This window comes from Lipophrys pholis, assembly GCF_963383615.2.
Source record: "Lipophrys pholis genome assembly, chromosome: 16".
Lineage (NCBI taxonomy): Eukaryota > Metazoa > Chordata > Actinopteri > Blenniiformes > Blenniidae > Lipophrys > Lipophrys pholis.
In genome coordinates this window covers 28,128,524-28,155,524 of record NC_137634.1, presented here as the reverse complement: position 1 = coordinate 28,155,524, position 27,001 = coordinate 28,128,524, and the positions used below count along the sequence as shown (strand labels likewise).

Genomic DNA, 27,001 nt, shown 5'->3' with positions numbered 1-27,001 from the left:
GAGAAAGTTTTTCGAGAAGATGTCGACTGACTGTGGGAAGTCTGAGGGAGGAACCTCACGGCGACTCTCATCTGTCCTCTGCTGTCTGTTAGATGTGAAGGGGACGTTTGTCCTGAGACCTAAAGGTGGAAGCTGAAGTCAGTAAAAGCAGACTACTGTGACAGGATCATACAGAACACACAGAGAAGAGACTTTTACCCGGGCTTTCAGTGAGTACTCATTAATCTGAGTGTTACCAAAGTCCCACTCTGACAAGTCAAGGTCCACCTGTCCCAGGAAGCTGTTCCGACCAAACACATCATTGTGCCACACGGAGACACTCAGATTCTGCGTTTTCAGCACCTCCATCAAGACTCTAAACTGTGAACAGCAGAAGTGGAAGTAAGAAGAAACAATCAAAGCAAATATAAAGTTTTGTTTAATGAATAAATGTGTATATATAGTTTTCTCCTAGCATACATAGCATCCTGAAACAGTCATTCTATTTTCTGTCAGTTAGAGTCAAATAGTTATTTTCATTTTAAACAGACAGTGTTTGTATGAGTGCAGACCTGGATTTAATTCAGATTCTAGAAGTGGGCTGAAGAAAGCTGTAGGATCTCACCCTGAGGATTTCATTGTAGGTTGGGTCTAATGTCTTCTTCTTAACGCTGGTTTTTCTCTTTCCCAGCTTTGTTTTGTCAGGAAGAAGGTAGCATTTCACATACCTGGGACAACACAGCAAAGTAATCAGAAACCATGTATACTCTCTCACCTGGTCCATACATGCAATGTCAGCTTGTGATGACTAAAGAAGTACTGACGGGTCTGAGCGGCTCTTCCTGCTGTCAGCTATGGCCAGCCCCCTGCAGAGCACAACAAAGATGTGGAACTCCTCCAATTTCTGGACGTAGTTCACAGCAAACTGGACACTCCCCTGCACGTCCACTTCGGGAAAGTCACCAGGGTAAATACTGTTTCTGCTTCCACTGACCTGAGGAGTAAGAGAAGTATCATATGATACATCGAAGGTCACATCATCTGTTTTATCTGCTCATCGAAGGCTTTGATAAGACTCGTCAGGTGGTGCTTAAAGTGCCTATGACACCATATCGCATGTTCATTTAATAATTCTTGCCTTAAAAAACAACAGTCCAAGGTGTATTTGCCTTCATCGTAGGCCCCTGGAATTGACACTTTCAGAATTTTGCACTGTTGACAAGCGAACCTCTCCAGGAGGTCAGAGACTGGAGAGGAATGTGGAAGTGACGTAGAAGAAGGGACACGTTCTCTCAGTCCACAGGGAATGCTGCATTTTCATATGCATGAAATCCATGAAAAATTACTTTTTTATTTCAAGATGGCTACCGTGGTGCAGACACACAGTTTGGCAGGTCCTGCGTCTCCTCTGCCAAAGTCCTTCAAAGAGCAGAAAAGACTTTGGATTGTGCCGTCAACTTCGTCCCCAGTGGCGTGGAGAACTTTCTGTCTTCTGCTGAGTTCAACATGTCCAATGATCAAACTCTGTATCCAGCCAGACGGACTCAGCACATGCTGTTCAAAAGAGGACTGGACTGTGGCCATGTCAGGCCCCCCCAGGTGAGCAGGACCAGACTGCCACAGGTAGACCACTCCTGGGGGGTTTAACCTTTTGCTGATACGTCTCTTGGCTGCTGATGTTGAACTAAATCCTGGGCCACAGCCTTTACCTGGATTAGCCCCAAGGCTAGCTGGACCACCTCCGGTGCTGGCTGGGCCTCCACCTCTGCTAATGGGGCTAACACCACTACCAGCTGGGCCTCCACCTCTGCTAATGGGGCTAACACCACTGCTAGCTGGGCCTCCACCTCTGACAGATGGGCCTCCACCTCTGCTAATGGGGTTAACACCACTACCAGCTAGGCCTCCACCTCTGCTAGCTGGGCTATTACCACTGCTAGCTGGGCCTCCACCTCTGACAGATGGGCCTCCACCTCTGCAAGCTGGGCCTCCACCTCTGCTAGCTGGGCCTACACCTCTGACAGATGGGCCTCCACCTCTACGAGCTGGGCCTCCACCTCTGCTAATGGGGTTAACACCACTACCAGCTAGGCCTCCACCTCTGCTAGCTGGGCTATTACCACTGCTTGCTGGGCCTCCACCTCTGACAGATGGGCCTCCACCTCTGCTAGCTGAACTACAACCTCTGCTAGCTGGGCTACCATCTCCGCCGCCTGGACCTCCACCTCTGCCACTTGAGTCTCCACCTCATCCAATTGGACCTCCAACACCACTGGTTGGGCCTCCACCTCTGCTGGCTGGACCTCCACCTCTACTGCCTGGACCTCCAACACCACTGGCTATGCTGACATCGCTGCCGACGAGACCCCCACCACCGACAGCAGCTCATTCAGACTCCATCAGCAGTGCAGCGGGTGCTCACCCGGCGGAGCCTGTACCGGGACCTTCCCCATCACTAGTAAGGAGAATCAGCTCACCCCTTGTCAACAGAGCTCCATTAGAACGCCGGAGTGCATAGGGAGTCTCTACAGGGGGGGAGTGTGTATCTCTGCCAGGGTCTGGGCCACACGCCTCAGTGCTCCACCAGCAGCACAAACAACCAGGGGCAAGAGAAATCCAAGAGGAGTACAGGTACTTCCAAACTGTAGATCAGGCTAAAATAATCTGGGACCCCAAATGTAAATCAGGGGGGATTCTTGGAGGTAATCTTAACATAAGAAGTCTCATATCAAAGAACACTTGCTCACAGACTCTAACTTGGACTATCTGGCTCTGAGTGAAACCTGGTTAAACTGATATACCATCAAATATGATCCACATTCCCGGGTATTCTGGTTTTCATCAGGACAAACAGGTAAAGGGGGGGAGGGGGGCTCGTATGTGTTCCAAACACACTGAAATGTACTGAATTTAAAGTTCCCCTGTGAGTTAGAATGTTTGGTTTTAAACATTGTTTTATCTCCTAGAATGAATTTTAATATTGTAACTTCATACAATCCGCCATCTTTTAAGGTATCTTTTTATAGTAACCTGGACAAACTGCTTCAAATGTTTAAATATGATAGTGAAACCATTGTGCTTGGAGATTTTAATATTAATTGGTTCAACAAACGTGTTAAACAAAAACTGAAAATAATAACCTCAAAATATAAGTTACAGCAACAAATTGCTGGGCCAACCAGACTAACAAGAACTAGTAAAACTTTAATAGACCTCATTTTTACTAATAACCCGGAGAGTGTAACAAAAACCTATAACCTCATAACAGGACTGTCAGACCACAACATCACATTGGGAATGAGAAAACTGAGAGGAGCGTCTGCAATATGTTACACAGGGGGCAAAAAATAAAACCATGAAAGATATTCAGAAAAAAGATTTGCCCCAAATGGAAAACGATGTGTGTAATATTAACTGGAATCCTGTCTTACAAATGCAGAACCTAAATGAGTACTGCAATCTACTCACAAACAGTGTAACACAAGTAATTCAGAAATACACAAAGCCAATTTAATATCTGATAAAACGCCAGTCTTTGCCCTGCATCACTAAAAACATGTCATTTAATGAAGCAAATGGCTCTGGCATCTAAAAAGTCAATCTTAACTAACCTAAACACTGATAATGCAATCTTTAGAAGCCTCTTAACTAACCTAACCACTGATAATGGAATCTTTAGAAGCCTCTTAACTAACCTAACCACTGATAATGTAATCTTTAGAAGCCTCTTAACTAACCTAAACACTGATAATGTGATCTTTAGAAGCCTCTTAACTAACCTAACCACTGATAATGTAATCTTTAGAAGCCTCTTAACTAACCTAAACACTGATAATGCAATCTTTAGAAGCCTCTTAACTAACCTAACCACTGATAATGTGATCTTTAGAAGCCTCTTAACTAACCTAAACTCTGATAATGTGATCTTTAGAAGCCTCTTAACTAACCTAACCACTGATAATGTAATCTTTAGAAGCCTCTTAACTAACCTAAACACTGATAATGCAATCTTTAGAAGCCTCTTAACTAACCTAAACTCTGATAATGTGATCTTTAGAAGCCTCTTAACTAACCTAAACACTGATAATGTAATCTTTAGAAGCCTCTTAACTAACCTAGACACTGATAATGCAATCTTTAGAAGCCTCTTAACTAACCTAGACACTGATAATGTAATCTTTAGAAGCCTCTTAACTAACCTAGACACTGATAATGCAATCTTTAGAAGCCTCTTAACTAACCTAGACACTGATAATGTAATCTTTAGAAGCCTCTTAACTAACCTAGACACTGATAATGCAATCTTTAGAAGCCTCTTAACTAACCTAGACACTGATAATGGAATCTTTAGAAGCCTCTTAACTAACCTAGACACTGATAATGCAATCTTTAGAAGCCTCTTAACTAACCTAGACACTGATAATGTAATCTTTAGAAGCCTCTTAACTAACCTAGACACTGATAATGGAATCTTTAGAAGCCTCTTAACTAACTAAAAAAAGATCCAGGTCCCAAACAACTAATTATCGATGGGGAGCTAATTAATAACCCGATAGAAGTTGCAAATTCTCGTTAGAGTAATCCAACTAAACTAATGTTAAACAAACAATCAAACTCAAAACTTCCAAATCCAAGGATATATTTGGTTTGGACACTGATTTTTTTAAGAAACACAAAGATTCTCTAACCGGGCCAGAACTCACCTGGTAAATGTGTCCGTCACTAAAGGGGATGAAAGCAGGTCTAATCTGGCCAATCTTTAAATCCGGAGACTGACCATGTTAATAACATGTTAATAACTACAGGCCAGTTTCACTTCTCCCTGTCATCTCTAAAGGGATAGGAAAGGTTGTGGTGGACCAATGGACTGATTATACTGAACAAAATGAAGCTCAACATATTCAACAGAACTGGTAACCTGCTACCTGACAGGCTCAATTAACAAAAGTCTAGATGGAGGGAAGTGGCTGGGACAGTGTTTTAGGACGAGGCTGGGACAGTGTCTTGGGACGTGGCTGGGACAGTTTTTTAGGACAGTGTTTTAGGACGTGGTTAGGACAGTGTTTTAGGACGTGGCTGGGACAGTGTTTTGGGACAGTGTTTTAGGACGTGGCTGGACAGTGTTTTGGGACGTGGCTGGGACTGTTTTTTAGGACATGGCTGGGACAGTGTTTTAGGACAGTGTTTTAGGACGTGGTTGGGACAGTGTTTTAGGACGTGGCTGGGACAGTGTTTTAGGACATGGTTGGGACAGTGTTTTAGGACGTGGCTCGGACCGTGTTTTAGGACGTGGCTGGGACAGTGTTTTGGGACAAGGCTGGGACAGTGTTTTAGGATGAGGCTGGGACAGTGTTTTAGGACGTGGCTGGGACAGTGTTTTAGGACGTGGCTGGCACAGTGTTTTGGGACGTGGCTGGGACCGTGTTTTAGGACGAGGCTGGGACAGTGTTTTAGGACGTGGCTGGGACAGTGTTTTGGGACGTGGCTGGGACAGTGTTTTAGGACATGGTTGGGACAGTGTTTTAGGACGTGGCTCGGACCATGTTTTAGGACGTGGCTGGGACAGTGTTTTGGGACGTGGCTGGGACAGTGTTTTAGGACGTGGCTGGCACAGTGTTTTGGGACGTGGCTGGGACAGTGTTTTAGGACGTGGCTGGGACAGTGTTTTAGGATGAGGCTGGGACAGTGTTTTAGGACGTGGTTGGGACAATGTTTTAGGACGTGGCTGGGACAGTGTTTTGGGACGTGGCTGGGAATGTGTTTTGGGACGTGGCTGGGACAGTGTTTTGGGACGTGGCTGGGACAGTGTTTTAAGACGAGGCTGGGACCGTGTTTTAGGACATGGCTGGGACAGTGTTCTGGGACGTGGCTGGGACAGTGTTCTGGGACGTGGCTGGGACAGTGTTTTAGGACGTGGCTGGGACAGTGTTCTGGGACGTGGCTGGGACAGTGTTTTAGGACGTGGCTGGGACAGTGTTCTGGGACGTGGCTGGGACAGTGTTTTAGGACGTGGCTGGGACAGTGTTTTGGGACGTGGCTGGGACAGTGTTTTGGGACGTGGCTGGGACAGTGTTTTAGGACGTGGCTGGCACAGTGTTTTGGGACGTGGCTGGGACCGTGTTTTAGGACGAGGCTGGGACAGTGTTTTAGGACGTGGCTGGGACAGTGTTTTGGGACGTGGCTGGGACAGTGTTTTAGGACATGGTTGGGACAGTGTTTTAGGACGTGGCTCGGACCATGTTTTAGGACGTGGCTGGGACAGTGTTTTGGGACGTGGCTGGGACAGTGTTTTAGGACGTGGCTGGCACAGTGTTTTGGGACGTGGCTGGGACAGTGTTTTAGGACGTGGCTGGGACAGTGTTTTAGGATGAGGCTGGGACAGTGTTTTAGGACGTGGTTGGGACAATGTTTTAGGACGTGGCTGGGACAGTGTTTTGGGACGTGGCTGGGAATGTGTTTTGGGACGTGGCTGGGACAGTGTTTTGGGACGTGGCTGGGACAGTGTTTTAAGACGAGGATGGGACCGTGTTTTAGGACATGGCTGGGACAGTGTTCTGGGACGTGGCTGGGACAGTGTTCTGGGACGTGGCTGGGACAGTGTTTTAGGACGTGGCTGGGACAGTGTTCTGGGACGTGGCTGGGACAGTGTTTTAGGACGTGGCTGGGACAGTGTTTTAGGACGTGGCTGGGACAGTGTTCTGGGACGTGGCTGGGACAGTGTTTTAGGACGTGGCTGGGACAGTGTTTTAGGACCTGCGTAAGGCCTTTGACACAGTCAACCACAACATTTTGAAAAATAAACTTCAAAAACTACATTTTTCCCAGCAGGCTCTCAGTTGGTTCAAATCTTATCTGGAGTCCAGAGGACAGAGTGGACAAATAAATGGCTCAATTTCAGCCCCTCTGGAATACAAAACAGGGATTCCTCAAGGCTCCATACTGGGCCCCCTGCTGCTCTGTCTTTATATAAATGACCTGCCAAACATCTGCAAAGAGGCTGAGTGTCAACTTTATGCTGATGACAGCGTTATTTATGTCCCAGCTAAGACTCCAGAAATGGCTGCAGAGTTACTCAACAGTTGGTCAGTGTCTCGCCATGGTTAGAGGACAACTGTCTGTCTTTGAGTCATTCAGAAACAGTTGCTATGTGTTTCTCTCTGCGCAATAACTCCCTGGAGAACTTCCAGATACTGAGAAACAAAAAACCAGTTGATAATGTTGAGACACAAAATGTCTTGGGGTTGTCTGGGACCGCCACTTAGAATTGGACGTGGACACAAAGACAATATCACAAAGGATCCAGACCAACTTGAATTGCTTCCGTTTAATAAAACCTTGTTTATCCATGAATGCTGCTAAATGATTCTCTCACATGTCTCATCTTCTATCACTGTGTGGGGACAGGAAAACTGTCCCCTCTCTGTACAAACAGGCACTAAAAGTGATGGACAGGAGGACAGCCCATGAGGCGGCACTACTGGACAATTTTAGAGAAACACAATTTCTTAAGTCTCGACATTTTTATTAAATACGCAAAGCAAAGCGCTGCTTAAAGACCAACCAAGCATGCAGACATTAAATACACTTTTAAAAAATCTGTAATGTAAAATCTGTTTTCTGTATAACTATGTACAACTGTTTGCTTGTGTCTGTTTCATGTTGGGGACCGGCTCTGCAAATTAGCCTTTGGCTGGATGGCTCATGGGCAAGGCATCGGTAGCTATTGTTGTACCAACGCTCTCTTTATTAGTTTATTTAAGAGGGACAGAACGTCCCTCTTAAATAAACTAATAAAAAAATAAAAAATGTTGTTTTGGTGCTTTTTTTTGTGGGGATTTTCAACACAGAATAATCTAATACATAGATATATAGTAGTAGAACTCTGTAAGATTGTGTATGTCTATACAGTAGATCGTCCACTATATTGTGTAGACTAGAGGCTCTACACATATAGTGAAAGTTCTACTAGCATATGTCTATACTGTCAGCTCGTTGGAGCAGGCATTCACTACACGAGACAGATTGACGGCAGAGTTCATTCATTACAAGTCCCTCATTGGTCCTCCGACAGGACATTTCTTCTGGCTGTGAGGCGAGAGGCCGTGGACTCCCCGTGGTGGACTTGGTGAGTGGAACATGTAGTAACACATCAGATCTACAGTTTTTATTCTGTCGTCTCCACGGTAACTGATATGGACTCAATCACATCGCCTTGACAATCGTTGTTGGCGTCTGGTCTTCAGAATGTCTGAGTCTGTGGCGTAGTTTCCGGGTTGGTCGTCAATATTCCCCCGAATGTGTTCGGTTTGACCTCCAACACTCATACTCTGCTTTAAAAAAGTCTTCCACTACCGCTGAGCAGTGTGAAATGTCAGAGGTTACTTCTATCTGTTCACTTTTCTGTGTGTTTAGCCTGGCTGCTGGAGGCTGGTACTCCTCCTACGTCACAGCAAGATGGAGGAGGTAGAGAAAGGTGGATGGGCGGAGATCGAGAATCACAACTTCATTTCACTGGTTTTTCTGGGGTTTTTCTTGCGGATGACAAAAGGTTTTATAATAAGTGTCATGTGCTCTTTCAGATCTATACTTCATGCTTAACATTGTCACTACAATGGAAGTGGACTATAAAGTAGACTGTCCTGCTGCTGTCTCCTGGGTGGGCGTGGCCAGGCGGCGTGTTTGAGGAAGCATTGATTCTGGTTGGCTGCTTCTAGTTAGGGAGATTTCCTGGTTTGCTTTCTGCTCCTGAGCTTCAGAACTTTAGCATTTCAGGAATCTTTGCACTAAAAAAAAAACCTCACAACAGACAAATAAAACGGTTTCAGAAGCAGAAACTTTGTCAGCACAAACTTTACAATATTTACCATTTGTTGATGTTTGTGTCAGAGTGTGTATGTTTGTGTGTGTGTAGAAATGTTGCAGTGATCTTGTTGCACGATGATTCACTGTGCTGGTGAACATACCGACGACACTGAGGCCATTCCTGAGGAGATGCTGATGTTGGAGGTGGAGCTGCTGGTGTTTCTCCGATACCCTGTGGTGGTTTCAGACGTGCTGTCACTGTCTGTCTGATGAGATGAAGAACAGACAGGTCAAAGACACAGACAGGTCAAAGACACAGACAGGTCAAAGACACAGACAGTCCTGTGATGTAAACAACACGTTCATTCCACCTGATGAAGCTGTGGATCTTTACCTGGGAGTTTATATTTACCTCGTCCTGATGAAACACAGGTACAGACTTGCTGCTTCTCATCTGCTCACATGAAGGAGGTGAAGAAGCTGGAAGCAAACATTTACTCTCAGTCTTTACAGCAGCACACAGTATTTCCTTTTCTGAATCCCAGAAAGATGCTGGTTCCATTTCCAAACAGGAGGTGTTTACCATCATCACTGCTCAGGTTCAGCTCTTCTCTTGCTTCATTTCTGTTCTTTCCTTCTACAAAGACAGAAAATCATTGAAATATTCCTCGCAATTAAATGTTGATTTTCTTCTTTATTATATTCTTGTTTATATTATATTCAAAAAGTTAACCGATGCTTTGATTTCACAGGGAAAAGTTCTGAAAGAATTCTGAAAGAATGAAAATAGATTCTTTGTACTAAAGGTTCTTTCATAAAGTCGTTATTGAAATTATGACCAAAGATAATGGAATGCCAGTGTTTGTGTGCGTTGCCTGTTTGTGAGGAGATGTCTTCCAGACTTTGGGCCGATGACATGCTTCTTGATGAAATTCGTTTCAAAGCCAACATGATGGAAGTTGAATGATCAGAATAACCTGAAACCAACGACACCATCAGCAGGAGCAAAGAACAAATCCAGTGAACACAGTGAGAAACACAGGCCAAGCAGGTCAATGGAACCTTTCATAGAAAATAGGAACTCCTTCTGAAGTTGGTGGAAGGAACACATTTCAGAACATTTGGAACCGGGTCAACAAAAGTCTACAAACTTTAAAACAGATATAAAATACACAAGCATTGGGTGGATTGGTGATGGCTCAGTAGAAGGGTATAGAAGGGTATAGAAGGGTCTAGAAGGGTCTAGAAGGGTCTAGAAGGAGCATTTTAGCAGCTGCTTCACTGTGAAGGTCCCACCATCTACAGGTTATATATTATAAAACCAGATAAACATCTGTGTGAAAATGATCTGATGCCAAATGAAATAAGTGTTCTGTAATGACATAAGTCAAAATGTGAGCTCTTTTCTCCTGCAGACTATGGAGGAGAAGGAGCATCCTGCTGTCACCATGGAACATCTCTGATGTTTGGAGGCACATCAGTTTCTGTGTTGTGGCCAACTGGCTCTTCTCGAACAGTTCCATCAAAACTGAAAAGTAAATCGAGGTCCTTCAGAGGAGATTTGCATATTTTGAAAGATACCATTATATCACCGAATGCATCCATGTGAAGAGTTTCTGTGAAAAGAACCAAGCTGGTAAACTCAGCTTTAGTTTGAATGGAGCTTTAGAAATGGTTTGGATCAGCATGAAGAAGAAGGGAGATAAGCCCCAGGACTGGACAGTCTCGGTCCTGAATTTTATAAAACATTTAGTCAGGACTTAGTCGTCCCCCTTGCAGATACGGATTTGGATTCCTTTACAAGAGGTTGTCTCCCCCCTTCATTAAGGGGTTGTGGTTCCTCCAGACTGATCAGCCTGTCCAAACTGGAGAAATGACTCCCCATGTTCATACATTCAGATAAAACTGGATTTGTTTATGGATGCTCTTCATATTGCAATGTGAGAAGGCGTCTTGATGTTTGTTCCAAGATGGCGGCGCGTGTAGACGCAGCGACCCGGTGCTCCTCTTTAGTCAGCAGCTATACAGCGAGAAGGACTTACACTTTTGCCGAACTTATCAGCCTGAAACCAAAGTGGAGCGGCTGGATCCCGGAAGGCTTCGACTCGTTCCCCGAGAGGATACGCCGGCGGGAGCGGACAGAAAGGAGACAACCACGGCGGCGCTGCGAAAGACGTCTGAAGCGGGACAAATGAGCCGGCATCAGAGCTAGGCTAGCTGCGTCTCCGCACAAACCAGCGGTTCCAAGTGTTTTTCTCGCCAACGTCCGCTCCCTTGTCAACAAGATGGACGAGATCAAACTAGGTGATGTTAACAAAGGGATGGACAGCTGCATCATGGTAATAACGGAGACATGGCTGCACGGAAACATCCCGGACCTGGCTGTGGCGCTAACAGGTCGGACAATATACCGGGCGGACCGCACATCAGACTCGGGTAAGACAAGAGGAGGAGGTGTGTGCGTCTATATAAACAACGGCTGGTGCACGGACACGACTGTTATTGAGAGACATTGCTGTCCAGATCTAGAGTTCCTGCTGTTAAGATGCAGACCTTTCTATCTGCCCAGGGAATCACCCAAGTGGTTGTAGCTGCTGTTTACATCCACCCACGAGCTAACGCTAATGTAGCTATGAGCAGACTGCATGGCAGCATCAGCAGGCAGCAGAACAAACACCCAGAGGGCCTCTTCATTGTGGCTGGAGACTTCAACCACACCAACTTAAAGACTGTGCTCCCAAGATTCTAGAAGAATGTGGACATTAAAACAAGGAAGGGCAGCACACTAGACCAGGTCTACACCAACATTTCTGGAGCCTACAAAGCTCGCCCCTCTCCTCATCTCGGACACTCAGACCATCTTTCCCTGTTTCTGACCCCAGCCTACAAGCCCCTCATCTGCAGGTCGAGGCCACAGTACAGGTCCATACAGTGCTGGCCTGAGGAGGCCACACTATCCTTGCAGGACTGTTTTGAGGACACCATTTGGGAACTCTTTGAGGAACCAGACATTGAGCTCCACACCTCCTCTGTGCTGTCATACATCAGTTTCTGCATGAACAATGTAACAACGAGGAAACGGGTGAAAATATTCCCCAATCAAAAACCCTGGTTCAACACTAAGACCAGAGCACTACTCCAGGCCAGGGATTCAGCACTTAGAGCAGGAGACAGGGAGGCCTACAGGAAGGCTCGAGTGGACCTGAACAGAGGCATTAAGGCTGCTAAAACCAAATACAGAGAGCAGATAGAGGCCAGCTTCAGGGAAAACAACCCCCGCTCCATGTGGAAAGGCATCCAGAACATCACAGACTACAAACGATACAACCCCCCCCCCCCCGACACTTCTCTCCCAGATCAACTTAACATCTTTTTCTCACGCTTTGAAGAGGACAGCAGACAAGCGGAGGACACACAGCTGATACCATCAGAGCATGACCAGCCCCTGACCATCCAACAACACCAGGTACTGCGAGTCCTGCGAGGCATCGACACCAGCAAAGCACCAGGACCGGATGGTGTACCGGGGAGGGAGCTGAAATCATGTGCCCATCAGCTTGCCGCTGTATTCACCAACATCTTTAACCGTTCGCTGCAGCAAGCCACAGTCCCCACCTGCCTGAAAACTGCCATCATAATCCCTGTGCCCAAATCCTCTGCCATCACAGGGTTGAATGATTACCCGCCTGTGGCCCTAACTCCGGTGATCATGAAATGCATGGAGAGACTAGTGTTGGAACACGTCAAGGCCCATATCCCACCTGGCTTTGACCCACATCAGTTCGCCTACAGGTCCAACAGATCCACAGAAGACGCCATCTCCATCGCCCTCTATAACGCTCTCAGCCACATTGAAAGCCCCAACACTTACATCAGGATGCTGTTTGTGGATTTCAGCTCTGCTTTCAACTCCATCAGCCCCAGCCGACTGATCAACAAGCTGCAGACACTGCAACTTGGAACCTCCCTCTGCCTGTGGATCAAGGACTTCCTGACTAACAGACCCCAGCAGGTCAGGATGGGCACCTCCACATCCTCCACCATCGTCCTCAATACTGCTGTTCCCCAGGGCTGTGTTCTGAGTCCAGTCTTGTACACGCTGTACACCCATGACTGTGTCGCCATCCATGACTCAAACACCCTAATCAAATTCGCTGACGACACAACCATTGTTGGACGGGTCAAAAACAATGACGAAACACCGTACAGGCAGAAGGTGGAAGCACTGGCAACCTGGTGCAGTGACAATCACCTCAATCTCAACCCCCGGAAGACAAAAGAACTTATCATTGACTTCCGTAAGTCAAGGACCACACCACACTCAGGTCTGAGGATCAATGGGGAAGAAGTAGAGCGGGTCAAAAACTTCAAGTTCCTCGGACTGGGAGGACCTGGGTTGGACCTGGGTTGTGAACACCACCCACATCATTAAAAAGGCCCAGCAGCGACTCTTTTTCCTGAGAATGCTGAGGAGGAACAAACTCCCTCCACCTCTGCTGAAAAACTTTTATCACTGCTCAATAGAGAGTGTCCTCACCTACGGTTGTACAGTGTGGTACCCCAGCTGCACTGCAAATGAAAGAAAACAACTGCAGCGGGTCATCAAGACTCTCAGTGGATCATTGGATCCCCATTACCACGCCTAAAGGAGATCTACTCGAGCCGGTTCCTCCGACGGGCCACAAAGATCCGAAATGACCCCCGCCCATCCAGGACACATTCTGTTCTCCACCCTCCCCTCTGGAAGACTCAGAGTCATGAGAGCTCCACCAACAGACTGAAGAATAGCTTCTTCCCCATGGCTGCAGGGATCATGACCCCCCCCCCCCCAAAAGAACTTGCACTTCAATACCGCACCTTACCAAAGACTATTTTTTTTTCTTTAAATGTGAATGTGACCTGCTGCTGCTGCTATTAGTGATGCAACAAATGGAATTTTGTTGTACTTGAACAATGACAATAAAGCTTCTTAAATCTTAAATCTTTTGACAATAATACAATTTACTTCAAAATACAAACAGAAGGTGCTGACTATTTGTTGGATGTTTGGGGGCGACTTCCTGAACTGGATCCAAACTATAGATCATCTGCAGTTGTTGTCAGAAGTATTGGGCAGTGTTCTGAACGCTTCCCGATAGCAAAGACTTTTCCACATTTAGCATTGAAACTGTCGTGGTAAAATTATATCTTGGCCTTATACTCATGATATTGTGCCTTGTACTCTGTTACAATCAAAGTGCCCCATGAAGGCTGCATTATATTTTATGATCATAGGCTTCCTAGCTTCCTGGCTTTAAACTAGTGAAGACTCTGAGCTTATCTGTGTGAGAACTAAATGCCGTTTCTATGAGCTTCAAGGAGAACAGCCCCATTGTGCCCCTACCCCTCCTTCCCCTACCCGCTTTATTCGGACTCGCAACCTGGGAGTCGCACTCTTGATCTTGCAGAACTCTGATTGCTCTCTGTATGATTCTGTCCCTCAATCAAATAATCCTGACTGAAAGACCTTGTTTTAACACTTTATTCCAAACAGCACTGACAACAACAACAAAATATCCACAACAAAACCTTTGGCGGAATTATTTGACTGCATACTTATGTATCGGGAATAACAATAGGAGAGAAGGAACATAAAATTACCTCTTGTGCAGATGACGTTGTCGTGTTTTTATCCTCACCTCAGCTATTCATTTCTGTAATTATGGATATTGTTAATGAATTCAGTAACATATCTGGCGGAATCTGAAGTGATGCCACTGGGACCACTATATACTACAGATGTCCCGATCCGATATCTACCGTTCGGATCGGGACATCCCTACTATATACTACAGATGTTCAGAAGAACACTTCTTTCAGATGATCAAGATCTGGCTTTACTTACTTGTGAACTAAAGTGTCCTCAGACCTTGACGATCTACCAAAATGTAATTTTGTCCCAATCTGTACCTTGTGGTGTTCACCTGGAGGGACGTTCTCTCAAACAGAATAGAGTGGGTGTTGATGTGTGGGGGTGTGTTGGTTGTTGAGCCTAGACCACCATGCTCACCCCCACTCCGGACAAGTGGGGGGGGGGGGGGGGTTGACCACGTTTCTTTGAGTACAAAGAAACATGTGGTCACCACTGCAAAATTCACCATTGGTCACGTGACCCTCCACCAGGGGGCCCCCAAGCCCCCACCTCAGAAGCTGCACCCCTGCAGCTCACCACCAGGGGGATCCACCAACTCTGCCATGGTCTGGAAACCTGAGACCAGCCCAAGGAGATTGGCTGAGACGCAGCCTGACCGCAGCAGGGGTCGGACCATGACGCACAACTATAAAAGTCCAACACATGAAAATTCAACCGTCTCCAAGACGGACTCGTGTCCACCCAGACGCAGGACTTCACACGGAGAGACAAAAGGGCCGCGTGTTGACTCACACGGACTGGGCCCGAACACCTCCGACTCGCAGGACGAGCTGGAGAAGCCGTGAAAACGTACCTTTTGTCCGTCTTTCCTTTTTCTTCAACGGGACCCACACAGCTGCAAGCCAACTTCCTTCCCCTCCAGCCGTGCAGCTCACCGTGCCTGCTAACCCGAAGCTTGCTTCTGCACCCCCCCTGTGTTCCACGCCGCAAAACGCAACTCCAGTCTTCCTTTCACCGGGATACGAAGACCTGCCTGTGGCCGCAAATCAAAGGATTCTCTCCGTCCCCCCCACCTTCTGACCAAGTAAGAGGCCGTGTCTGGGCAGAATAGCTAGAATGATGTTCTGTTAATATCGCTGTGTGTTTTATTTGGTGCTTGTGAGACTCTGGGATGCTGACCTCCTCCTCCGTTTACAAGCAGTTTGTGCTGCGTGTAGCTAGCTATCTACGCAAACCACCGCACGCGCACGAGCATCCAGGAGCTATCCCGCGGCTAACAGAAACTGAGACGTTCTGAACAGCTGACCCAGCTCCTGTTGATAACTGCTGGACTCTGGTGTTAGCAGAACCGCGCCACAATTCTTCTCTTCTTCTTTCTCTCTGTCATTAACCTCGTTCACGCGCGCGCCGCTCGTCCGCTGCCGCTCGTCTTATCTGCTCCAGATAAGCTCAACACACATAGCCACATGAGCATCTGAACCGCTAACTTGTGCCGCTAATGACAGATCACCAGAGTTCTGACTGCATGCTCCAACATCCAGTTAGAACTCTAGCTCAGAACCGGACTGACAGCGTCGTCCGGTCGTCACGTGACCTCGAAAAGCGTCTCCCCATCGCCACGGTAACGCTGCTCCGCGGAACGCAACCAGGCCACCATTTTGGCTCTTTGAAACCGCATCAGAGCCGCCATCTTGGATGAGGATCCCAACTCATCCACCAGACGTCCGAGGTCATCACACCCACTCACATTGACCCGCCGACGTCTGCCTCAACCTGGTGGACGTTCAAGGTCATTACACCCATTCACCCTCATCACTCCAGACCACAGACACACACACAGACACATCTGGTGGTGCCCCCCCCTTTTATTATTAATAGATAAATAACACATTTATGCAAATTAATAATTTTTCCTCAATAAATTATTTTTGATCATTTATTAACTTTTAAGTAATTACTCAATTACTTTAGGAGTTGTTAATGAGTAAATGACCGTTTACTTCCATTAATAATTAAAAATGTTCATAAATTACTTCCAGTGATTTATTACTTTCAGTAATCTATTACTTACTGTAATTTAATGCTAATAACCAACCATAAATCCCAACATGGTGATGGGGAGGTGTTAAAAGAGGAAGTGCAATGACGATGGACTGTTATACTGGAGGCAATGAAGAAAAGCCGACTCGACTCCTCTGTCCGTCTCACCCTCCTCTGCCTCCACAACCTCAGTCAAAAGGGATGGAGCAGGTTGTCTTTATACAAGTTTGAAACTCTTACTTTGGAGGAGAAACTGCAGGTAACTTGTGAACTGAGTGACATGATCACAAAAAGCGTGTAAAAGTGTTACATGCACATTAACATTAAGAAGCTGGTTGTTCACAGAGCGCTGGATCCCAGCATGTTCAGAGAAAGTTCAGTGGTAGGAAAAGGTGTGGTAGGAGAAGGGATGACCGCAGCCTTGAGAGGATGGTCAAGCAAAATGCATTCAAGAATTTGGGGGAGCTTCACAAGGACGGACTGAGGCTGGAGTCAGCGCATCAAGAGCCACTAGGCACAGACCAATCCTAGACATGGGATCCTAATGTGGCTTCCTGGTGTCAAGACACTCCTGAACAAGAGACCAGGTCAGAAGCATCTTAGGTGGGCTGTGGAGGAAAAGAACTGGACTGTTGCTCAGTGGTCCAAAGTCTTTTTTTTCAGGTGAAAGTAAATTTTGATCTCATTTGGAACTCCAGGTCCCAGAGTGTGGAGGAAGAGTGAACTCCAGGTCCCAGAGGGTGGAGGAAGAGTGAACTCCAGGTCCCAGAAGGTGGAGGAAGAGTGAACTCCAGGTCCCAGAGTGTGGAGGAAGAGTGAACTCCAGGTCCCAGAGTGTGGAGGAAGAGTGAACTCCAGGTCCCAGAGGGTGGAGGAAGAGTGAACTCCAGCTCCCAGAGTGTGGAGGAAGAGTGAACTCCAGGTCCCAGAGGGTGGAGGAAGAGTGGAGAGGCTCAGAATCCACCTTGCTTGAGGTCCAGAGTGAAGTGTCCTCAGTCTGTGATGATTTGTGCTGCCATGTCCTCTGCTGCTGTCCCTCCACTGGGTCTTCTGAAGTCCACAGTCCAGGCAGCGTCCAGCAGGAACCTTTAGAGCTCTTCATGCTTCCTCCTGCTGACGAGCTTTATGGAGATGCTGAGTTCATGTTCCAGCAGGACTTGGTACCTGCCCACACTGCCAAAGGTACCAAAGGTACCAAAGGTACCAGAAGCTGCTTCAGTTACCCTGGTGTTACTGTGCTGGACTGGCCCGTAGAACCCCAGAGACAATCTCTGGCTATTGTCCAGAGGACGGTGAGAGACACCAGATGACCTGAAGGCTGCTATCAAAGCTACCTGGGCTTCAGTCCACCTGAGCAGTACCACAGGTTGATGGCCTCCAGGCCACGCCCCTAAGACGCAGTAATTCATGGTAAAGGAGCAACCAAGTATTGAGTGCAACAAAATGAACATACTTTTTAGAAACCTTACATTTTTGGTTAAAATATCCTTTATTTCTTGTTCTTATGTAATATTCAAATTTTCTGAGACACTAAATTTTGAGTTTTTACGATCTGTACGCCAGAATCATCAAATTTTGAAGAAATAAAGGCTTGAAATGTTCCACTCTGTGTCATGAGCCTATATCATATATGGGATTGACTTTTTGAAATGAGTGACAAAAAATATTGAACATTTTCATGATATTCAAATTTTTTGAGCTGTACCTGTATATTATTATGATTATTATTTATTTTTTTTGATCAGCTATCTTCAGTGCTCAACCTTTTCACAGGATCGGAGCCGATATGGTTCTCATAATGTTGTGGCAAAAAAGTTTTGCCACTTTTCTTGGAATTCAGTGGTGTTGAACTCTCCTGTCAATAGACCTGATATAAAATCTTGCCCCGCCAAGTATTTACACGTAGAAATGCCACACAAAGACACACACACACTATGGCATGCCGTTTAGTTAATTAATCTTTGAGTATATGAAATGAAACCTTGAATATATTGAATGAACCTTGAATATATGGAATGAAGTTTGAATATATTGAATGAAGTTTGAATATATTGAATGAAGTTTGAATATATTGAATGAAGTTTGGATATATTGAATGAAGTTTGGATATATTGAATGAAATTTGGATATATTGAATGAAGTTTGGATATATTGAATGAAGTTTGGATATATGGAATGAAGTTTGGATATATGGAATGAAGTTTGGATATATTGAATGAAGTTTGGATATATGGAATGAAGTTTGGATATATTGAATGAAATTTGGATATATGGAATGAAACCTGACTGACCAACAAGGCACAGTCACCATCTTGTCATTTGTAAAGTGTGGATGCAGCTGCAACTGGACGCAGCAATACGTCAGTCAATACGGGACCTCGTTGCTGCAATTTGAAACAACAAGGTCATGATAAACTCAAGAGCAAATGCTTGCAAAAATCCATTATCCCACCGAACTTCTACCTCTGATGAAGAAGTTCGGTGGGGGGTTCATTGTGCACGTCATGGATGAACTACAGCATTTATTTACTCTTTCAGCCTATTGTCCGACAATACTCATGTATTGCTGTGGAATAAAAATATGTAATATGTAATATAATATGCTTAACGTGTTAAGCATATTATATTACATATACACATATTAACATTTTAGAACAGGCAGAGCAGAGTCTGAGTTGCTCTCTGAACAGAGAAGTGAAGCTTGATCCTCCCTGGTTACAGGGTGTCTTCTTAATAAAAAAGCAGGGCTACTAACAGAACACTGCTGTGTGTACAGGTCTGTATGTTTGTATAGTAGCAGCTTAGAATCATTTTCAGGTGACTTAATAAAGGTAAAATACAATTAATTGCTGTGTGTAATGGCACTGCGCTCTGACGCGGAACTTCTGTGGGACTGCGGATTTATCTGCACAACAGTAACTCTTAATATATTGTTTAGATACAGTAAGAATCACCAACACTCAGCTCAATGCAGCCCGAAGTATCTCGTATTGAACTTATTTGATGATGAATAAAAAGTAACCGAACTTCTTCGTCAGAAATATTTGTTTGGTGGGGTATCTGGATTTTTGCAAGCATTTGCTTTTGAGTTTTTATGTCCTTTTTGCTTAAAATGACAGCGACAGTGGCTTGTTGACATCAGTAAGGATTCAAACTTCATTCAATATATTCAAAGATTATTATATATATATATATATATATATATATATATACTATATACATATATAAGTGCTGTCAATCGATTAAAAAAAATTTACTTTCTACTGAAGACTGAAGCTTGTAATGGATATTCCGGGAAAACCACGGAATTAATGTCGACTCAACACACAGCCTATATTTAAAATCAAAGACTAATTTTATAACGTCCTTTTAGCTTTACGTGACACTGTTTCTTTCCAAGATCAGCAAAATAATAAAAACATTGATTAATAAACATCTAACATTAGTCTGGGTTTTGTTAGAGTGCAGCTCCACCACTTTGAGAATTTCAATATTTCTAGAAACCAAGTTAAACTTATTACATGAACAAAATGGAAATAATATACTGTACTGCGAAAGTAACATCAATTGAGAAAGAGAGAGAGAGAGAGAGAGAGAGAGAGAGAGAGAGAGAGAGAGAGAGAGAGAGAGAGAGAGATAGCAAGAACACACACACACACAGTATCCAGGAGAGCTAGGGAAAGAGAGAAAGAGGAGAAATTTATATTTTACTTGCAAGTATTTCCTCCAGCTTTAGCAGTTTGGAGGCTCCTGGTCAGCCAACATGGCAACCTGCTGTTTTACTGCAGAATTACTTCTGTGGTTTTTCACAGGAGAGCTAATAACTTTCACTTTCTCAATCAGCCGTCAGGTAAGTTTTTAAAGTGAAACTTTCTGCCTTAATATTATTCCACTTGGTATTGTGCTGCTCTGTGGTCACGGTGCTGTGCCCAGAGACGCTGCACATGCTGCTCTGGTAAGGGAGTAAAAAAAAAAAAAAAACTGAAGGAAAAAAAACTACGTTAATCCCGTAATTTTTTTTTTAAAGAATTAAACGTTAATTTTGACAGCACTAATGAAGAATCTATGATTTCTTGGCCGTTCTTCAGAGAATGTGAACGATAACACAAAACCTTTCCTCCACTCATGGTTGATGGTCGGGTGAAGCTGTTTATTGGCAAACAACTGTGTTTATTCTTTTTAAATCAAAATGACAAAAGAAAGTACCCAAATGCCCCTGATCAAAAGTTTACATACCCCAGTTGTTAATACCATGTATTGCCCCCTTTATCATCAATGACAGCTTCAAGTCTTTAGTGGTGGTTGTGGATAAGGTTCTTTATTTCTCAGATGGTGAAGCTGCCCATTGTTCTGGTAAAAAGCCTCCAGTTCCTCTAAGTTCTTGGGCTGTCTTGCATGAACTGCAGGTTTGAGATCTCCCCAGAGTGGCTGAATGATACTGAGGTCAGGAGACAGAGGGCCACTCCAGAACCTTCCCTTGGTTCTGCTGTAGCCAATGACAGGTCGACTTGGCCTCGTGTTTTGGATCATTGTCATGATGGAACCTCCAGAAACGTCCCATGTGCAGCTTCTGTGCTGATGAGTGCAAGTCTTCCTCCAGTATTTTCTGAGAACATGCTGCAATGATCTGCCATCCATTTTGTCCAGGTTTCCTGTGCCTGTGTAGCCCCCCCCCCCCCCCCCCCCCCCCCCCCCCTAAACATCAGTGATGCACCTCCCTGTTTCACTGTAGGAATGGTGTTCCTTCTACCAGAGGCCTTGTTGACTCCTCTCCAAATGTCACCTTTATGGTTGTGGCCAAAAAGTAAACTTTTGGTCTCATCACTCCAAAAGACTTTGTCCCAGTGGTCCTGAGGCTGGTCTCTGTGCTGTTTGGCGTAATGGAAGCAGGATACTTTGAGACATTTGAGCAGAAAAGACTTTCTTCTGGCGACTCGACCATGCAGGCCAGTTTTCTTCAACTGCCTCCTTATTGTGCATCTTGAAACAGCCACACCACGATGTTCTAGAGAGTCCTGGATTTCAGCTGAACTTATTTGTACATTTTTCTTTGCATCTCAAACTATTTTCCTGGCAGTCGTGGCTGAAATCTTTGCTGGTCTACCTGACCATGGTTTGGTTTCTACAGAATCCCTCATGTTCCACTTCTTATCAGTGTTTGAACACTGCTGATCAGCATTCTCAATTCTTGGATATCTGTTTATACCCCTGTCCTGTTTTATGCAGTTCCATTACCTTTTTCTCGCAGATCCTTTGACAATTCGTTTGCTTTCCCCATGACCCAGAATCCAGAACCGTCTGTGCAGCTCTGGATGAAAGATGAATGTTCTGTCAGAAGCCCAGAAACTCACTGACCTTTTATACACACACACTAACTACAAACAAACAGGTCACAGGTCAGGATGGGAACCTGGATTAGCCATTCAAACCTGTTAGTGTGTTACCAGGTCAAAGTCACTGGGGGATGTAAACTTTAGATCAGGGGCATTTGGGTACTTTCTTTTGTCATTTTGATTTAAAAAGAGTAAACACCGTTGTTTGCCAATAAATAGTGTAATAGTGTGTCTGCAGTGTAAAAGAAGTGTCGGTCACGCTGCTGCTTAAACCAATCAGATTCTGATATTGCCGACTCAGGACCTTCTAGAAGGCCTAGCGTGAAGTTAGTGTATTCAAGCTCTCTGATTGGCTCGTCAGAGAGTTCACTCTCCAGCTAGCTGACTGCATCTGGAGCAGCTGCATGAACAGAAATATAGTTGTGTTGATTTAATAGTGGTTCTGTCAACCTCCAATGGCTGAAGGAGAAGATAAAGAGGTACAGGTTGCATTTTTATTGTCAAAACAATTTTCAAGACAGACTTTTCCAAGAGGTCATTGAACGCACCGCAGTGCTCCACATGTACTGGTGCCATTTACTTGCGCTCACTACAAACTCTATGGCAGTATTCAGGATTCTATCATTTGTCATTTGTCATTTGTCATCGTTTGTCTCCGTCCTCGACCCCCCAGAAGTTTCGGGCATAGCAGCCGCATTTTTTATGCAGCTGCAGCAGAAGATGTGAGATGTGAACTTGGATTTTTTTCATTCATAAAAGTATTTATTCTGGCTACACGAGTATCTGTCTGTGATGCAAAGGCTTTTCATACTGCATTTCTGCATGGTAACATGGTTTTTGTAGCCATAAAAAAGTTATTGAGGGGTGGATTGACTCAGACCAGCACCAGTGAAGGCCTGGGTCTGAAATGCACGGCCCACTATGATATATATATATATATATATATATATATATATATATATATATATATATATATATATTAGTGCTGCCAATCGATTTAAAATCAATAAATAAAATAATTAATTGTACAGTGGCCCCTGCCAGCTCAGTAGGTAGAGCATGAGACTCTCAGTCCCACGCCGGGCGCCACCTTCCTGTGGGCTCTCCACCTTCCTGTGGGCTCTCCACCTTCCTGTGGGCTCTCCACCGGCAGGAAGGTTCTTAATGGGTCAATGTGATCTGGGTGACGGTGCTCAGACTGACACCACCACCACCCGGGAACAGATAAGAGGGAGAAGATGGATGGATCCTTAACTGTTGACACACCTAAATGAGCAGACAAGATGCACATTTCAAGGTGAGCGGACACTAAAAAGGCCCAATTACTCCACGTTTCAATGTCTGTTTTCACCATGTCCGCCATCTTGGAAAAATTGCGATTGCAGAAACCATCTATAGCAGGCCAGGACACCAGCGGGGCAGTAACCTGGTCTCAAGGCAGTTTGTGAAAACTTTATCTATTGATTGGTGACACTTATCTCCTATCACAGACTTCTTTGGTCCAGGGTAGGTGGAGCAACATGGTGTTTGTTTCTGGTTAACTCCATATAATGTATACTACTGTAAAAAGTGCTAATTAAATAAGATCTGGTATTATGTTGATTGTGATGATTTCCCGATGATTTGGGTATTTTCTATCTTATGTTATCATTTACAATAGTTCCCATTGTAGTCCAAATGCTTTGTTTTACATGTTTCTTTTCTATCACACACACACACACACACACACACACACACACACACACACACACACACACACACACACACACACACACACACACACACACACACACACACACACACACCTATTGTGTGTTTAGGTCAGGTACAGGTACTAAGCACATTTCACTGCATGAGTTATACTGTGTATATTTATGGTTTGGACAAATAAGGGTCTTGACTTGACAAGAATGAGACAATATTTCTTTACAGTGGGTACGTACAAGTCGTGCCGTCACAAAATGTGGTCTGCGCGGTCAGCAGAGTGTCAGAGCGGACCCTAGTGAACAGGGGTGGTGACGACTTTGACTCTGTGCACACCAAAGTTTACAGTAGAGGACATAAGGCCCGTGGGCCAAAACCGGCCCGCAAGAGACTCCAGTCTGGTCCCACCAAGCTGAGTGGTTATAGAGGATTTATACAAGTTTATTTTTGACATTTCATTGTATTTTGCACCAGACAGTTTCATTAAAATTGAGATTGCAATAATTTTCAGTACTAACTGAGCATAAGAACAGGAAAACCTTGGAGTGTAAATTTAAAGGTTATTATAGTAATATTTTACCAGTCTGGTTCACTCAGGATGAAAATGGACTGTAGGTCCCTGAAGTAAATTAAATCTTTTTTAATAATTATTTTGTATACATGTGTATATATGTATATATATATTCTATACATCTTTGCATTGGTTCAGTTATTTGCTTTTAAATAATCAGCATATTTGGTGTTTGGTCTGTTGAATATCAACTGGTCCTTCAATTTGTCCTTGTGACCTGTCCCTCCGAAGAGAGGACACCTGTCTTCAGGGGACACGTGCCCTTGGATTTTAGAGGTTTTACTGTACTCTCCGCCCTGCCAGCACGTTCATAAGCAGATCAGGAAGAGAATATGTTTGACAATAGGAAACTGCTCGAGATTTGATCCTGCTAACAAATTCAAAATGAGTTCCCCGTGAAAAGGTCAGTGTCCAAGCGAGGGCTGAAAAAGAAATACTTTGCAAAGACTAAAAATAAGTTAAATTCAACTGTTTTGTGGGATGGACCTGAAGGGAAACTAGCAGATCAAACACTTCAACCTCTGAGGAAACTGTTGGTGAGATCAGGGTTAATGTGTTACTCTACTGTGACCTTCACAGGGAAACATGAGTGAATAAAGAATCTCACTTCCTGGAGCCGTCCAGGGCAGAGAGCTGGATCTGGCTGGGACATCCTGGTTGGAGCTGTTGTTTCTGGTCCTCACAGTAAAAGAAGTGATGGAAGTAGAAATCCTCTCTGGACTGGAGCTGGCTGACGGTCTGGAGGCTCTCTGAAGTCTGTGCATGTCTTCACTCTCTGCAGAGGCATGGCCTTCGTTAAATGGGAGGGCATGGGCCTTTTCCTCAGGGCCCAGGTAGTCCTGGACATCCTGAGGGACGAAGGACCTGGCCAGGTGTGTAAAGCTTACTGATGTCTCTTGTGAAAGTTGTTTGGATTTTAGTGAATTGGAGGACTTTGAACCATTTTGTTCACCATTTTCTGTAAACATGTTTAACTGTGGAGGTCCTGATGGAGAGGAGATGTCTGTCCCTTGGTCTGCCAGCATTGTCTTTGCTCCATGTGAGGGACTCTTCATCTGTTTTAGTGCTGGTATGACCTTCTCTTGTTGCTGTTTATTGTCTTCAGAGTGAGGGTCAATGTCTATGAGAAAGGTTTTTAAGGGAGAGCCTTTCAGCCTGGATCCTGAAGCCTTGGAGGAGGAGGAGGAGTCTCGAGGGAGGACCTTTGGGTGGCAGGTCTTTGACGGACTCGTCCTGACATCATCATGATCATTTGCTGAGCTCAGATGCTCTTCAGCAGGACTCCCAGATCTTTCTACAGACTCTGTTTGAGTCCTGGCTTGCTGCGAGTCCCTGGTTGATCTGTACAGACTGCATGTGTCAGGACCTGGGTCTGGAACCTTTCGGAGCTTTTGATCTTCGGCTGTGATTGTTTCCGAGGCTCGTTTTACTTCTTCAAGCTCTTCTCTGGTATCAGAGGATGTTACCAATTCAGACTGACGGAGAGCTGCTGTTGACCAGGCATCCTTTACTTTAACAGAGATAATCTTGGGTCCTGTAATTTCCCTCTCCCAGAAATTCTTGAGCTCAATGATGCTGGTTGATCTTTCCACTTGAGGAGTAGAACTGGGAGGACTGGAACAAGGACTTGGGGTCCCCAGGACTTCAGAGAAGATGGTGTCCTCCGGTCTGTAAGTTTGTATGTCTGTAACAGAATCTTCCAAAGACTCGTCAGTCTCCTCACAGATGAGGATGGGATTTGCTCTGTACGAGCCTTCATCATGCAGTTGATCTTCCAAGAACCTGCCGCTGGTTTGAGGTGACTCCTCACCAGCGCCCTCCTCTGGTGTCTTCATGTCAGGGGACCACTTGGTCACATCAGAGCTCATCTGAGTAACATGTGAAGCTGTCAACTCTGACTTGGACTTCTCTTCATATTCCACTTCTTCTATCATGAGTATTAATGTGGAGGGGGTGTTTCCCTCCTCCCTGAGGGTTTCCCGGTGGGATTGTCTGTGTGGAAATGGAGCGTCACATGTTTCAGTCGCCTCCTCCTGAATGTTTACATCTACTGAAGACAATGTGTCTTTAAAGGGAGTTTTATACAAGGCAGCAAGATGCAGCATTTTAACCTCTGCTGTCTTCACAGGGAGAGTGTGTTGTTTGATGGTCATCGCTTTGTCTACGGGGGAGTGAGGTGGACTCTCACTCTCAGTCAGCGTCTCTTTCTTAGCTTGATTTTCCTCTTCTTGAGCAGACTCCTCTTCACTGAAAAGTCCAAACAGTCCTTTGGTAGTTTTTGGTGAAACAAAGTGACAGGGACTGTTTAAGCAATCAGGATGAGACAGCAGGGTCTCTGGAATGTCCTTTTCCAAGTCATCCATCTGGCTGTCTTCAGACACTGTCTTCAGGTGGACTGTCTTACCTGAATTCTGCTCAGCAAAGACATAGCAGGGCTCTACAGCGTCTTTTAGCTCCAGCTCACAGAGTTCAGAGACATCTGCAGAGACAGAAACAGTCCAATGCATCACTTGTTATAATAACCAGTACAATTGGTATGTTATGTTGATATATACAATCAGTACAGTATAGTATATTTAAAATGTCTGAAGAATTGTCTTTGTGTAAATAAAATATTTATGGTGCTCCACGTTTGTTTGTTTGATTAAAAAACATATATTATGTCCAAGTATGAATGCAACAACTTCAAACAAGTATTTTTAAAATATTTTAAAAGACCTCTATTGTTGGTTGTAAGAGACAAAAACCTCAGTTCTGCATGGATTCCTTGTGATCTTAACATTCCCAATACAGATGTATAGATAACAAATATAGACTAAACTACCATAAATAATGTTTCTATATTATGTACAAATTAACAGATCTTATTTCACTTCATGATTTGAACTTCAAAGCAGGAGACAACAGGACAGAAGTCAGAAGCCCAAAAATCTAAGAATA

At 44.8% G+C, this 27,001-nt stretch overlaps 1 protein-coding gene across 1 annotated transcript in view; it reads right to left on the bottom strand.

Moving 5' to 3' along the window:
• LOC308121391 (uncharacterized protein) overlaps positions 1-27,001 on the bottom strand; it is a 119,834-nt gene that overhangs the window by 35,394 nt on the left and 57,439 nt on the right. Inside the window, exons 8-16 of the mRNA XM_080482601.1 lie at positions 24,669-26,540; positions 9,657-9,758; positions 9,365-9,418; positions 9,194-9,261; positions 8,943-9,047; positions 804-973; positions 605-707; positions 199-360; positions 32-119 (exon numbers count right to left, since the gene is read on the bottom strand). Of these exons, the coding sequence (XP_080338727.1) occupies positions 32-119; positions 199-360; positions 605-707; positions 804-973; positions 8,943-9,047; positions 9,194-9,261; positions 9,365-9,418; positions 9,657-9,758; positions 24,669-26,540 (2,724 nt within the window). The remainder of the gene's footprint in view (positions 1-31; positions 120-198; positions 361-604; positions 708-803; positions 974-8,942; positions 9,048-9,193; positions 9,262-9,364; positions 9,419-9,656; positions 9,759-24,668; positions 26,541-27,001) is intronic.